The sequence below is a fragment of the Mytilus californianus genome, unplaced genomic scaffold, assembly GCF_021869535.1.
Source record: "Mytilus californianus isolate M0D057914Y unplaced genomic scaffold, xbMytCali1.0.p SCAF_2, whole genome shotgun sequence".
Lineage (NCBI taxonomy): Eukaryota > Metazoa > Mollusca > Bivalvia > Mytilida > Mytilidae > Mytilus > Mytilus californianus.
The window spans coordinates 55,424,658-55,438,187 of record NW_026262668.1 but is presented as its reverse complement, the minus strand read 5'-3'; the positions used below and the strand labels follow the sequence as shown (position 1 = coordinate 55,438,187).

Sequence of the window (13,530 nt, the reverse complement as noted above, 5' to 3'; positions counted from 1 at the left end):
GACCATAATAGGTAAATGTCCAATTTCAAATTTTTAAGTTCTTTGACCACATTCATTTTGTGTCACAAACCTATGCTGTGTCAAATATTCAATCACAATCCAAATTCAGAGCTGTTTTAAGCTTGCATGTAGTATCCATACTTGCTCAACTGTTCAGGGTTGGACCTCTGTAGGAAATCCGGTTTGCTGTCACTCTGACAACCTCTTGTTTATTAGTTCAAAAGGAGATAGAATGAATGTATTAGAGACAATATTGCATGCAAAACTGGAGTTGATCATGTATCAAAGGGACATAACTAATCCAACAAAGAAGATTTAAGATGGTTTGACAGTCCCAACAAAACCTTTCTTTACAAAAATACCTTTCATTCCACCAAAACTTTTATATTTTATAGGACTTATAAAATAAAACATAAGTAATCATAATAATAATATGAAAGCTTATTATGTTTATTTATACAATATCTGATATAAAAATAATCATATATACATGATAAAACTTGTCAAGATTACATAATATAATTAAAATGGCACAAGATGATTTCTTTCTTATATACACTGTTTTGTAGATTACAGAAACTAAATAACTTTGCAAAACAGTTTGATTAAAAATGAAGACCTCATAAAAATTGTTAATAATTACTGTGAACAAGAGGCCATAAAATAATCTTTCTTGAGACAAAATGTAAAAGTGATATTTCTCTTATTAGTTAAAGTACACTTATTTCTCTTTTTCTATTAATTAGAAAAAATAATATAATTACAAGAAACATGAGATGCTGTATGATTTTTACATAGTTATAGTTTAAATAAAGTCAATGGACAGATCCAGCAGCAGGCTGACTTTTTAATTTCGTAAAACTGGCATTTTAAATAACTTAAGATTTAGTTCTCTCTGTATACAAGAATTTATGAAAAATGATGAGTATATGTGGTGAATGTAAGATAATGAGTTATTGTATTTAAAATCACCAAATTTACCTTCTGATATGTTTTGCCGATAAGTTTCCAAAATTTTACTGGAATTGGTACTCCAGCTGCATAGCATTTTAATGTACAAATTTCAGCCACCAAGATATATATTCTGACACCTTAACTGTACTAGTCAAAAAATAAAAAGAAGGTACTGGTAGAGGACAAATTTACAAACTGGTTTAAAGATAAGAGAATTTTATTTCCCTTACATAATGCTTTTATATTGTCAGATACAAAAATTGTGATTTGAGTGTCATTATATGTACATGTATGTATAAATGCTTCCAATAAACAAATGAAAATGAAATGAAATTTATACACATGCATATATACAATATCCTGATATCAATATTTAAAATTTTTTAAATGTTTATGATGAAATTGTGAAGATGACTCCTGTTGCTATTGACAACAATCCACCAACCAAACTGAAGGCAAAGCTCCATGATAAGTTGACAGAAGCTGCTTGCATCCTTCTTGGTTTCTGTACATCTTTTAGTGATCCAAATACAATACAGGCAATAATGATAAGTACACCTGAAAATACATGTTAGGTTAGAAGTAAATAAAAACATAAATCTTATTCTGGCCACTTAAATTATGTGGTGTTTCTTCGAAGGCTGCAATGGACATGAACATTTTATAGCTGACTATGCGTTATGGGTTTTGCTCATAGCTGTAGTTGTAAACTTCTATGTCATTTGGTCTCTGGTGGAGAGTTGTCTCATTGGCAATCATACCACATCTTCTTATTTTTACATGTCTAATTAATATTCAGACAACATGTACGTATTTTGTCAAACTTTTTACAATGTACAATGTATAAAACTGCCAAAACACAAGAGTTCATTTATATTATGCAATATGAATCAGCTGTCCCCATTCTTTTGTATACTGATAAAAAATGTTAAGGATCACATACAAATTTAAGATAGTGTATTTAAGTTTCCACTAGCAAATATGGACTTGATAGCTCAGCCAAATGTAACAAAGTTTGCATACTGTTTACATGTTAATGCCAGATCATTTTCAACCATTTATTGACAAACATCAACAATTACAGTAATTTGCCAAGATTAATAGGAGTCAAGATTTTTTTGAAGGAGTTGATTGATTTGTAAACACAACTGACTCATTCATATTATTAATTAAGTCTGAAGTACTTAATATTAAGTTTTATGAGTGACAAACAGTTTACACATTAATGAACTCAGTAAAATTGACCTTTGATACTTAAAATTCCAATAAAATACACTAAAAATTATCCTACGATCAAATATTTCATGAACAGTTACAGAACCGTTTTGATTTGTAGGAATTAATACTGGTGATGTAATGAAACATGTTCATACATTTTGGATGCCATGACACACACCACCAAAACAAGACATACATGTAAAATATAACATTGGTATTATAACGGGAATATCTCCTCCATTTTTTTGTACTAAGCACAAAGAAGCATGGAGTACATGTAATGTATGCCATTAAAACTCAACCCAAACACAATTAAACCAGGAAGTAAGCTAGAGTATAATATGCATCTGTATCAGGATTATTTTTAAAAGTTCCTACAGAGATGATCAAATGAAACTGGTGCATATGTTTCTTTCAAATTTTGTAAGAGCACTTTAAATTTAGATAGACTGACAAAAGAATGCCTTTTGTATATGATTATTGCACATTATTTATTGTAAAAAGGGAAAAACCCAACACCTAGCTCTTATTTATCTCTCCGGCCTGTAAAATGTCCATTTCACTTAAACAGTACTTTTAGTAATTCATGCAATAGTGCATGAAGCTTGAAGTTTTTATTTTTTTGTAAAAGCATCCATTTAACTTACCACTGAGGAAACCCAAAACAAGGGCCAAAACTTTAAGATTCTTTTTATGATCTTCTGTGATGAATTTAGCAAACAGGTACAATAAAGCAAATGCTATCATTATCATCATTGCACAGAACGATAGTACTTCTGTTGTCTGTACGTAACGAAACCAATCTAAAATTAGGAAAATATGTAACTTAATAAATAGTGATGTGTGGAGTATCTTGGTTAACATCAAAAGTGTTTTGCATGTAAATAAGTAAAAAGTGGTCAAAATAAACAGACCACAAAGATATAAACAACTTAATAAACAAATTATAAAGAGAGTGACAACCAAAATGTTTGTATTCCTACATTGTTTTTAAAATGTATATATTACTGTGTGTTTGTTTATTCTATATTGGCTAGAGGTATAGGGGGAGGGTTGAGATCTCACAAAACATGTTTAACCCCACCCCTTTTTCTCGCCTGTCCCAAGTCAGGAACCTCTGGCCTTTGTTAGTCTTGTATGTTTTTTTAATTTTAGTTCATTTATATGTTTCAGAGTTTAGTGTGACGTCCATTTTCACTGAACTAGTATACATTTTTGTTTAGGGGCCAGCTGAAGCCTGCTTCCAGGTACAGGATTTTCTCGCTGTGTGGAAGACCCATTGGTGGCCTTGGGCTGTTTTCTGCTCTTTGGTCGGGTTGCTGTCTCTTTGACACATTTCCATTCTCAATTTTACATGTAGTGATGTACCACTACAGTTGTCTATGAATAGATCCATATCTTTCTACCAGATGACATCTTTTTGTTTTTACCAGTGTTTTATTTTTTATGTAAAACTTCATGTATTATTTTGTGACATTTATAGTCTTGACTTTTGTTTATCATATATATGAAATAATGGAGAAAAAGTACATGTACATTTTATAGATTAAAAACAATAACCAAATGATCAACTCCATTTTTTTTTACTATACAATGGAAGAGAACTGGGTTTTCGTCAATTCTAATTTTTCTTGCAAATCATTACTATCACACTGTTTAAATTTTAATTATATAATATCCTTCCAGTTCTTATATTCCAAAATCATTTGAACTATTGTATTGTTTTCTTTTTTTCTAAATGATTTTTGACCCAGATAGTGTAACAGTAAATTCAGTCCGGTAGTAAAATTTGTCTGCCAGACTTTTCTTCGTACATGTAGGTAATCAAGTCTGTGACCATAATTTTACTAGGAATGTAAGTCCCTGGATAAATTTTCCTAGGAAAATACCGGTAAGTCCATAGCTAGTAAAATATGTCTGGCACTTATTTTCCTAGGAAAAGTTTTGTATATCCGTATTCTCATTTTTTTCTATGTAAAAGGTCATTTTAAAATTTTATTTCTTAAGACATTCTTTAAAATTAATCAATATTAAAATTAAGAAAGGAACATTTGTAATTACTGTATGTACATCATAAAAGTCTGTGATATCAATTTTCCTGAAAAAAAATCTGTTTAATTATTAAAAAAACACCCATATTTTAATAAAATAGTGAATTATTAATGCACAACTGTTAAACAATTTAAAAATAATATCCAAATTAAAAATTCCATTGTTTACATATAAATAATTTCTTTCATTACAAAATTTCTCATAAAAATAAAGGACATGGATGTTTTTACCTAGTAATATTAATGCCCTGGACATGAATGGCTAGGAAAATTAGTCTGGGCACATAAATTTTATTAAGAGATTAACATGATTAATGCACAACTGTTAAACAACATTAAAACATAAGAATTAAAAATTCCATTGTTTACATGTAAATGATTTCTTTTATTGAACATTTTCCTAGTCAAATCAAGGACATGGACATTTTTACCTAGGAATATTGATGAAATGGACATAAATTCCTAGGAAAATTAGTCTGGGGGACATAAATTACTGACATCAGACTAAATATACTAGTAAATTCTGTAACCATGGACTTTTTATACTATTAATATTTGTCCGCCCGGTTACTTTTTACCAGGACTAATTTATCTCTTACAGTTGCTTCCTCCGTTGCCTCATTGCAAGCTACACCACTGAGTAAATTGAAACACTTTCAAACTCCCCACTCCTGGAAGTTGTTCCTAATGTGACCATTAAAATAAAACAATAGAGTTTCAGTGTCCCCTCTGTTCCACATATTTTAATCGGTCTAAGGACAATAACTAAAATTATTATTTAATTTTTTTTGTTCTTTAAAACTTTAAAATGACAGAGAAATGTAGGCTTGGGAGCACTTACATGTACTTTGTAGTTTTCCATATATAATGAATACTTCCAAGGTGCATAACTCTTTTAAAAATAGTTGATTCACACTGATTTTCGAACTTGTCCAAGACGATGCTGATATAAACCTTTGAAATAAATTTCATAAATAGCTGGCAAGGATTGTACACGTTAGAATGCTAACAATGCAATTTTCCATAGCATAAATATTACCAAGCCTGAAGGGGCATAACGTTTTAAATAATAATTGATCAGCACTGATATTTTTACCTTTACAGACATTGCTGATATATACAGAATACCTTCTATATATATTTCATATCAATCCTTAAGAAATGTAGGCTTGAGAGCGCTAACAATGCAATTTTCCATACAATTCAAATTTTTCTTTAAAAATAGTTGATCGGCACTGACATTTTAACTTGTCCAAGACATTGCTGATACAACTAAAATCTTTTACATAAATTTGATAAAAGTCTGGCAAAAACTGTTCATGTGAATACAATACAATGTAATTTTCCATTCATATATTTCCAAGGGGCATAACTCTTTTGAAAATAATTGATCAGCTCTGATTTTCGAAATTGTATGAGACATTGCTGATATGAACCTTTGTTATACAATTGATGAAAAATTGGCACGAAATGTAGGTGTGATAGGGCAAACAAGGCCGAACAGACAGACACCCTGTATTTCTATGTCCCCTAAAATGTGTCATGTGATGTCAATTAAGCAAAAATAAAGTCTATATGTTCAGTCCACAAGTATATACTTAAGCTAGTCTTACTGATAAAAATACTTACGACTGACTTGTGGATCTGACCAGATAAAACCTTGGCATTCAAAATCTCCTTTCCCTAATCTAACATCAGCACACTTCTCCCACAAACCATTATACTGAATGGTGCCATGAGCATCTGTTACTGATACAGCCCAGTGGTTGGTGGCCATGCCTATTGTGTGGAAGAGGAAGGCTGCTAGCAGAACAACACATCCCGCTTTAAACAGAGAAGAGATGTCCTCCAATTTCAAAGTATCTAAATCTTCTTCACCACCCATTATTATTTACACTTCCGGACTTTTGTTTACTAACTGCAATGAACAACTTCAAATATAAAAAGGAGTTCAGGTAAACAGTAAAAACGGGAACAATTTATTGAGAGTAATACTTATATTATGCAATATTATTTTTATACCACAAAATGATACCTTTGTCTGTGTAATCAGTCAAATATTTCAAATTTTCTATATCGTCGCCATTTTTGAAATACCTGTATTTACAACATGTCAATTTCACCTGTGCGTTTGATTACTCACCTGGACACACCTGAATGAATTTGAAATAAGGGAGACTACTAACTCTTGTCGTTGAGCCTGACTTGTGTTTCGAAAATTAACAATGCAGCCCAATAAACATACATTGGGGGTTGGACCCCTTATTTTCTATATATTTTGTTTTAATGTTTTTTATCTTATTTTCTCACTCATTTAAAGTGTCTCTTCTTAAAATTAACTTCTGTGGGTCATCCTAAGGGATTAAGCTGCAGTGGAAATCTAGTCCATTTCATCCACAGGCACTTGTTTCTGTCAATGGGGGCTTTACTATCCACACTTGTACGATTTTATGCATTTGAATAATTATTTACAGTCTAGTCAAAAGTTAAACTAAAGAAAATTTCCAAAATTTCATCTTTTAAATTATTATTTTTAGTGATCATAACTGTAAGTCATTTTAGTGTCTGTAACTGTAAAATCATATTTATGTCTAGTGCTATATTTTTATATCATTTTACTGTATTGTCCGTCTGTCAATTTTATGCCTTTTATCTTGAATACATATGTATATTCTTCTCACCCATACGATTTTACAATAGATGTAGTTTAATCAATTTGATGCCCCTCAATTCTTATTTTTCACGTAAAAAATAAGAATAGAACGGAATCATATATTTTAAAAACTACATGCAGTGTTATTGTAAAATCGTATTGATAAGATTAAGAACACATTAAATTAGTGTACATTAGTTAAAATATTAAGGAATATTTACAAAAAAAAAAGTAAAAAACAGAAGAATAATATATATGTAGAAAAAGGGAGTCAGTCTATTCCTAAAGTGTCTGTGGTCCAAAAAATTATATAAATCCATATGCGGCCGAAGCAAAGATAGGTCCAGGATATAAGGCTACCAGTGGCGGATTCAGAAGGCGCGCGCGTAGAGGGTATATGCCTTCTTTTAAAAAAAAATGTTTTTTGGAATAAAATCGTTAAAAAATTGACTTGGTACGTTTGGCGATCAATTTTAAATAACATGATAATAATGATGCAAGCCCTTACGCCGCCCTGCACCCCCTGCCTATGATACTGCATTTCTACGTTTGGCACACAGGCACTTGTAGTATTTACCCCAGTTTTTCCCTTTGATTTTGTGTATAATTTTTTTGTGTGTACATATTCTTTAATATTCTAACTTATTTTAACTTATCTTATGTGTTCTTGTTCTTATACACAAGATATAAAATAACAGTAGTCTATATATATGCATCTTCTCTATTCTTATTTTCCATAATAAGATTGAAATAGCAAAATAAGAATACTGTTAGAGAGCAGTATAGATAAACTGAAAAAGGAAAATAAAAATGATTGGGTCGATCCCATCTAGAATAAGAGGGTAGCATATATAAGCTACTGTTATTGTAATATCGTATGAATAAAGAATGAAGCGCAGCATATATAAACTACTGTTATTGTAATATCGTTTGAAAAAGAGCAAGAACACATCAAATAAGTGGAAACATGTTGAAGTATTAAAGAATATCTACTAAACAAATTAAACCACAAAAAGGGAAAAGCAAACAACGGGCTCCATGCCTAAAGCGCCTGTGATTCGGTGCGGACACTGTCCCCTGCATTGTAATTCTAAAATAACTATTTTTAAAAGCTAACATTCGTATTATAGAACTATATAGCTGGTTCACTTTTGGATTTAGATTTAATGTAACCTTTTCTTTTTCAACTTATTCGCTCCTCAGTTTATTTCTATTAAGCCTCGAATTGACCAATGCAAATAAAACGTTTTTTATTCCTTTTAGGGTAACAATTTTAAGCAGTGTAAATGCATTTTATAAATTAATGATAATAAGTAAAGGTGGATTACTTGAATATAAATCTTTAAAAAGTTCTCACGTATTGCATTGAAACAGTATGAATAAACAGACCGACATTCTGGAGCTGTCGTTTCCATATGGAGTAAACGTCGTTACCATATGGAGTAAAACCACAATTGATACCTGTCGTCTTTACTCCACGATTGATACCTGTCGTCTTTACTCCACGATTGATACCTGTCGTCTTTAATCCCTGATTGATACCCCAGTGTCGTCTTTACTCCACGATTGATACCTGTCGTCTTTACTCCACGATTGATACCTGTCGTCTTTAATCCCTGATTGATACCCCAGTGTCGTCTTTACTCCACAATTGATACGTCTTTACTCCACGATTTATACCTGTCGTCTTTACTCCACTATTGATACCTGTCGTCTTTACTCCACGATTGATAACTGTCGTCTTTACTCTACTATTGATACCTGTCATCTTTATTCCACGAATGATACCTGTCGTCTTTACTCCACAATTGATACCTGTCGTCTTTACTCTACTATTGACACCTGTCGTCTTTACTCCACGAATGATACCTGTCGTCTTTACTCCCAATTGATACCTGTGGTCTTTACTCTACTATTGACACCTGTCGTCTTTACTCCACAATTGATACCTGTCGTCTTTACTCCACGATTGATACCTGTCGCCTTTACTCCACTATTGATACCTGTCGTCTTTACTCCACAATTGATACCTGTCGTCTTATTCCACGATTGAAACCTGTCGCCTTTACTCCAGAATTGATACCCGTCGTCTTTACTCTTCTTTTGATACCTGTCGCCTTTACTCCACAATTGATACCCGTCGTCTTTACTCTTCTTTTGATACCTGTCGCCTTTACTCCACAACTGACACCCGTCGTCTTTACTCAACGATTGATACCTGTCGCCTTTACTCCACAATTGATGCCTGTCGTCTTTACTCCACGATTGATACTTGTCGTCTTTACTCTACTATTGACACCTGTCGTCATTACTCCACTATTGATACCTATCGTCTTTACTCCACTATTGATACCTGTCGTCTTTTCTCCACGATTGATACCTGTCGTCTTTTCTCTACTATTGATACCTGTCATCTTTATTCCACGAATGATACCTGTCGTCTTTACTCCACGATTGATACCTGTGGTTTTCACTCCACAATTGATACCTGTGGTCTTTACTCTACTATTGATATCTGTCGTCTCTACTCCACGAATGATACCTGTCATCTTTACTCCACGAATGATACCTGTCGTCTTTACTCCACAATTGATACCTGTGGTCTTTACTCTACTATTGACACCTGTCGTCTTTACTCCACAATTAATACCCGTCGTCTTTACTCTTCTATTGATACCTGTCGCCTTTACTCCACAATTGATACCCGTCGTCTTTACTCTTCTATTGATACCTGTCGTCTTACTCCACGATTGATACCTGTCGCCTTTACTCCACAATTGATACCCGTCGTCTTTTCTCTTCTATTTATACCTGTCGTCTTTACTCCACAATTAATACCTGTCGTCTTTACTCCACTGTTGATACCTGTCGTCTTTACTCCACAATTGATACCTGTCGCCTTTACTCCACAATTGATACCTGTCGTCTTTACTCCACTATTGATACCTGTCGTCTTTACTCCACTATAAAGATCGTACATTGCCACATAATCTAAAGACGTATATTGTTAAATAAAAACTAATAATTACATTACACGTCTGTTTCATTATAATACGTTATTTTGATTGGGTAACAGCAATCTCGCATTATTCTGAAATTAACCTTCATTTCAAAATGAAATGTAACATTCATGATGACACGAGCTTCCACAATAAAGTGCACATGTAAATTAAAGAAAAACTTGATAGAAATCGTGTTTTCATGATCCTAGCAAAAAAATGTAATTATAAGTATTGAATGCTTCTTTTAGTCATCTTATAAGTTAGTAAAAGCGTTGACCGTGCGCACATTTTTATAATGAAGCGCTTCATACAAAATGTACTTCGGTCAACGCTTTTACACCCCAATAAATTTACAAAAAGAAACATTCAATTCTTAAACAACACAATGACATGGGCATATTTTATTCTTGCACGTACTAAATGTTTACTTTTTCAATTGGAGAAATATTGAAAAACCAAAGTAGATTTTGTAAGTTTCATTCCTATGCAAATAAATCTCTGATGAAATTATCCACCATTGTTTTCCCGGTTTGATTGATTTATAGTGTGTGCTCAATACTGAAGGTGAACATTGAGATAGTCCAAATAATTGTGAAATCTTTAAAGGCTATTTTATTTTTTGATGTGACGCCACAGCAAAAACAGAAATAGCATTTCAAAACGTCATAATTATTTGGACTAACACTGAGGATGATATTTTGAACCCTGAAATTAGACTGAACAAGCGAAACCTTTTTGAAAAGAAATGGGGATATGAAACACAAAATTAATCGTCGTGTGATGCAATATTATCGTATGACTCATTTGTTAATAGTGGTATAAGTTTCAATTAACCTTTGGAGTCCCTCTTGCCATCTAAAGGATTTTGGTATCGGGCATGGGCATGCATGATCCGGTTAGACATTTTCATATGCCTATGACGACAGGAAACCTTTTTGAGAAGGGGTCATCTCAATGTGTACAACGACCACAAGCATTTGTGTAATATTTTTTTCTAATTTACATTTGTTTTGAATGATTTGCTTCTTAATTGGCTCTGTTTAGTAGCTGAGAATTGACCGATCTTAATATTGTACGTTGTAAAACAAAGGGTGTGTGTGTAAATGAGTAGAACATTTACTCCGGTTTAAAATGGAATTAAGAATTAAATTATAAGAAATGACTGTAATATTTTTTTCTGTCTATTCGAAATAACATAAAAAATGTGGTGCACACTGTAAAATAACGCGCTACGCGGGTTATTCAGTGTGCACCACATTTTTGATGTTATTTCTTCACAGACAGAAAAAATATTACAGTCATTCCTTAATTACACCAAGAAAACGAATCAATTTCTTATGAATTTTGTACCTGGGTGTAGAATTGAAAAATTCTTATAAAACTTCCACTTCACATTTCAACACCGATGTTGCTGCGCGTCAAATATATATTTTTGTTGGAGGAGAGGGAGGGGGTATAACAAATTTTTTTTTAAGCTTGCTTATTTAGAAATAAGATACTTTATTTAGGAGAACAGCTGACGTCGACGATAAACTAAGCCTGCTCAGATATCACCAATGGAATATTTTTTGTTCATTGGATGTCTCCATAGTGTTCCGAATGCTTTCTAGCAATTAAATTCGACAATTGTTTATTCTACCGTACATGCAACACTGTATTCCGTTTAAATAGTTGCAAACGGAGACAATTAAAAATAAAACAGATGGAATATCACAAATTCATTATTTAGAATAATCCAAAACTAATGAGCTAGAGCATTCAGTGTTTTCTAGCTTCAATTCCGAATAAAAAAATTGTATAAGAAAAATTACACTAGTTATTTTCTACCTCTGCAACCAAGTTTTACAAGGTCATTCATTCAGTATGTTTCGACATTTTGATCGGTCCCTCTATTTTTGTAGTCAGTGTAGGTATCGGTGTAAGTGTCAGTTTAGACGACTTTCGAAAATGTCTATTACACATAACAAGTCCCTTAATCATGCTGTTATATGTGACATAATTCGCTTCTTTCAAACGGAATAATTAAAAACGTTCGGATGGAGATATACCATTTTTAGCAATTTAGCATTCTTTTGGATAATATTGTTTTACATTTTATATTTGGAGTTGTGACACGATAATACTCTATGTTTGAACCACACAGTAAATCAAAAACAAAGTGAAGTATGCGTACCAGATCAGTTCTTTAATTACGTGAATACGATGCGTACGATACGTAATGAAAGAACTGATCTGATATGCATACTTCACTTTACTGTGTGGCTCAAACAAAGAGTATAATCGTGTCAAAACTCCAAATAAAAAAATGTAAAATAGTACGTACATGTTGTTTACGTCATCCTTAAAGTTTGGAAAATGAAAAGTGAAGAAATATCTGGATATAATTTATTTTGATATTCTTTGATAAAGTTAATCAGGAACTTAATTGGATAGATGAATTTTCAGGGTCGAAAACTTAGCCTGGACATTCCTAGTTCAAACTTAACTTGATCTAAAAAATACCGTAAATGAATTAAATGGCGTTGAGTGTGATATTTCATGAATTGAGTCCACTACCTGTATGCTTCTTATTAATGGTTGTTTCTTGTGAATCTGTAATCTTGTTGCTTGGTTGGGGGAATGATGATGAATGATTGACTTGCGACTCAAGTTTGTATAATGTTGAGTGTGACCAATGATGTCTGACTGATGTGTATTGGTATACAGGTAACCGCTGACTGGTTGACTGGAAAAATACAGACAAATAAGAATATGAACTTTTGTTATTGACGGTCACTTTGCAAGAGCATAAAACTATAATATATAATACAATACACAATAGAATGAAATATGAATACAATAAAAAATAAAATGAAATATGAATATGATGATTTCAAGAATCAAAACGATTCTTTATAACGATGCATATGAACTTATTGAACATTTGATCATGCCAAGCAAGAGTCACATTTAATCTGAATAATGATCTGAACATTATTAATGACTGAAATATATAAAAGAATGGGGAAACTGAATATTGAATTACCGGGGGAAATTAGCTCAAAACACAATAATAGAATGATTGAATATGTTAGTTCTACCAGAGACATATAATACAATATATGTCTCTGGTTCTACTTAATAAAACAGATATCAATATATCTAAGCTCCTGTACTACCAAATATGAATTTTGACAGTAAGTTTCAATGCTAAATTTAGACTGACTGTATTTTGCATACTAATATTATAGAACTGGCTTTGTTAGCTTTAACATGAAACTAGGAATCGTGCCTTATGATAATAAAACTGACATACAATTTAAAACAGTACAATAACTAATTAAATGCGCTATTTTCACAAAAACACGGGCCTGCTGCAATTTTATGTACCAAGATTTTGAACATCCTCGTTGATGATCTAATATTTGACCTTTTAACATTTGCGGAACATTGTTTGCGTGTAAACGCATGGTCTTTGACTTGAGATTTACCTACTGAGTCTTTGAAATAATACATTTAGCTTAAAGGATTAACAAAAGAATATAACAAAAATCTGTCGCTTGAGTTTTAGGCTGAATAAGCTCTAATTGAAATGACTAAAGGATTAATTATTCTTTAAGTAAGAAAACTTAAGATCTATGTGAAGCTGTGACTTTATCTATTATTTATCAAA

The 13,530-nt window shown here is 32.2% G+C and overlaps 1 protein-coding gene across 3 annotated transcripts; it reads right to left on the bottom strand.

Moving 5' to 3' along the window:
- Positions 1-436: 436 nt before the first annotated feature.
- LOC127730062 (uncharacterized) lies at positions 437-6,374 on the bottom strand. 3 transcript variants are annotated; one of them, XM_052238113.1, is made up of 4 exons: positions 6,259-6,374; positions 5,853-6,141; positions 2,820-2,975; positions 437-1,512 (listed from the first exon to the last, which is right to left on the bottom strand). In XM_052238113.1, the coding sequence occupies exons 2-4, from the start codon at positions 6,106-6,108 to the stop codon at positions 1,346-1,348; spliced, it is 579 nt and encodes a 192-aa protein (XP_052094073.1). In that variant the 5' UTR covers positions 6,109-6,141; positions 6,259-6,374; the 3' UTR covers positions 437-1,345. The 3 variants fall into 3 exon arrangements, with proteins under 3 accessions (XP_052094073.1, XP_052094074.1, XP_052094076.1); XM_052238114.1 differs by having other exon boundaries at positions 6,246-6,366; XM_052238116.1 differs by having other exon boundaries at positions 6,321-6,349.
- Positions 6,375-13,530: the final 7,156 nt, after the last annotated feature.

What these genes read in the sequence shown, in the direction of transcription:
- LOC127730062 (XM_052238113.1), bottom strand. Translation starts at nt 6,108, where the DNA reads ATGGGTGGTGAAGAAGATTTAGATACTTTGAAATTGGAGGACATCTCT. An exon ending in GTCAGATCCACAAGTCAGTC is followed by an intron (nt 2,976 to 5,852) that starts GTAAGTATTTTT and finishes TCCTAATTTTAG; the next exon opens with ATTGGTTTCGTTACGTACAG. An exon ending in TGTTTTGGGTTTCCTCAGTG is followed by an intron (nt 1,513 to 2,819) that starts GTAAGTTAAATG and finishes ATGTATTTTCAG; the next exon opens with GTGTACTTATCATTATTGCC.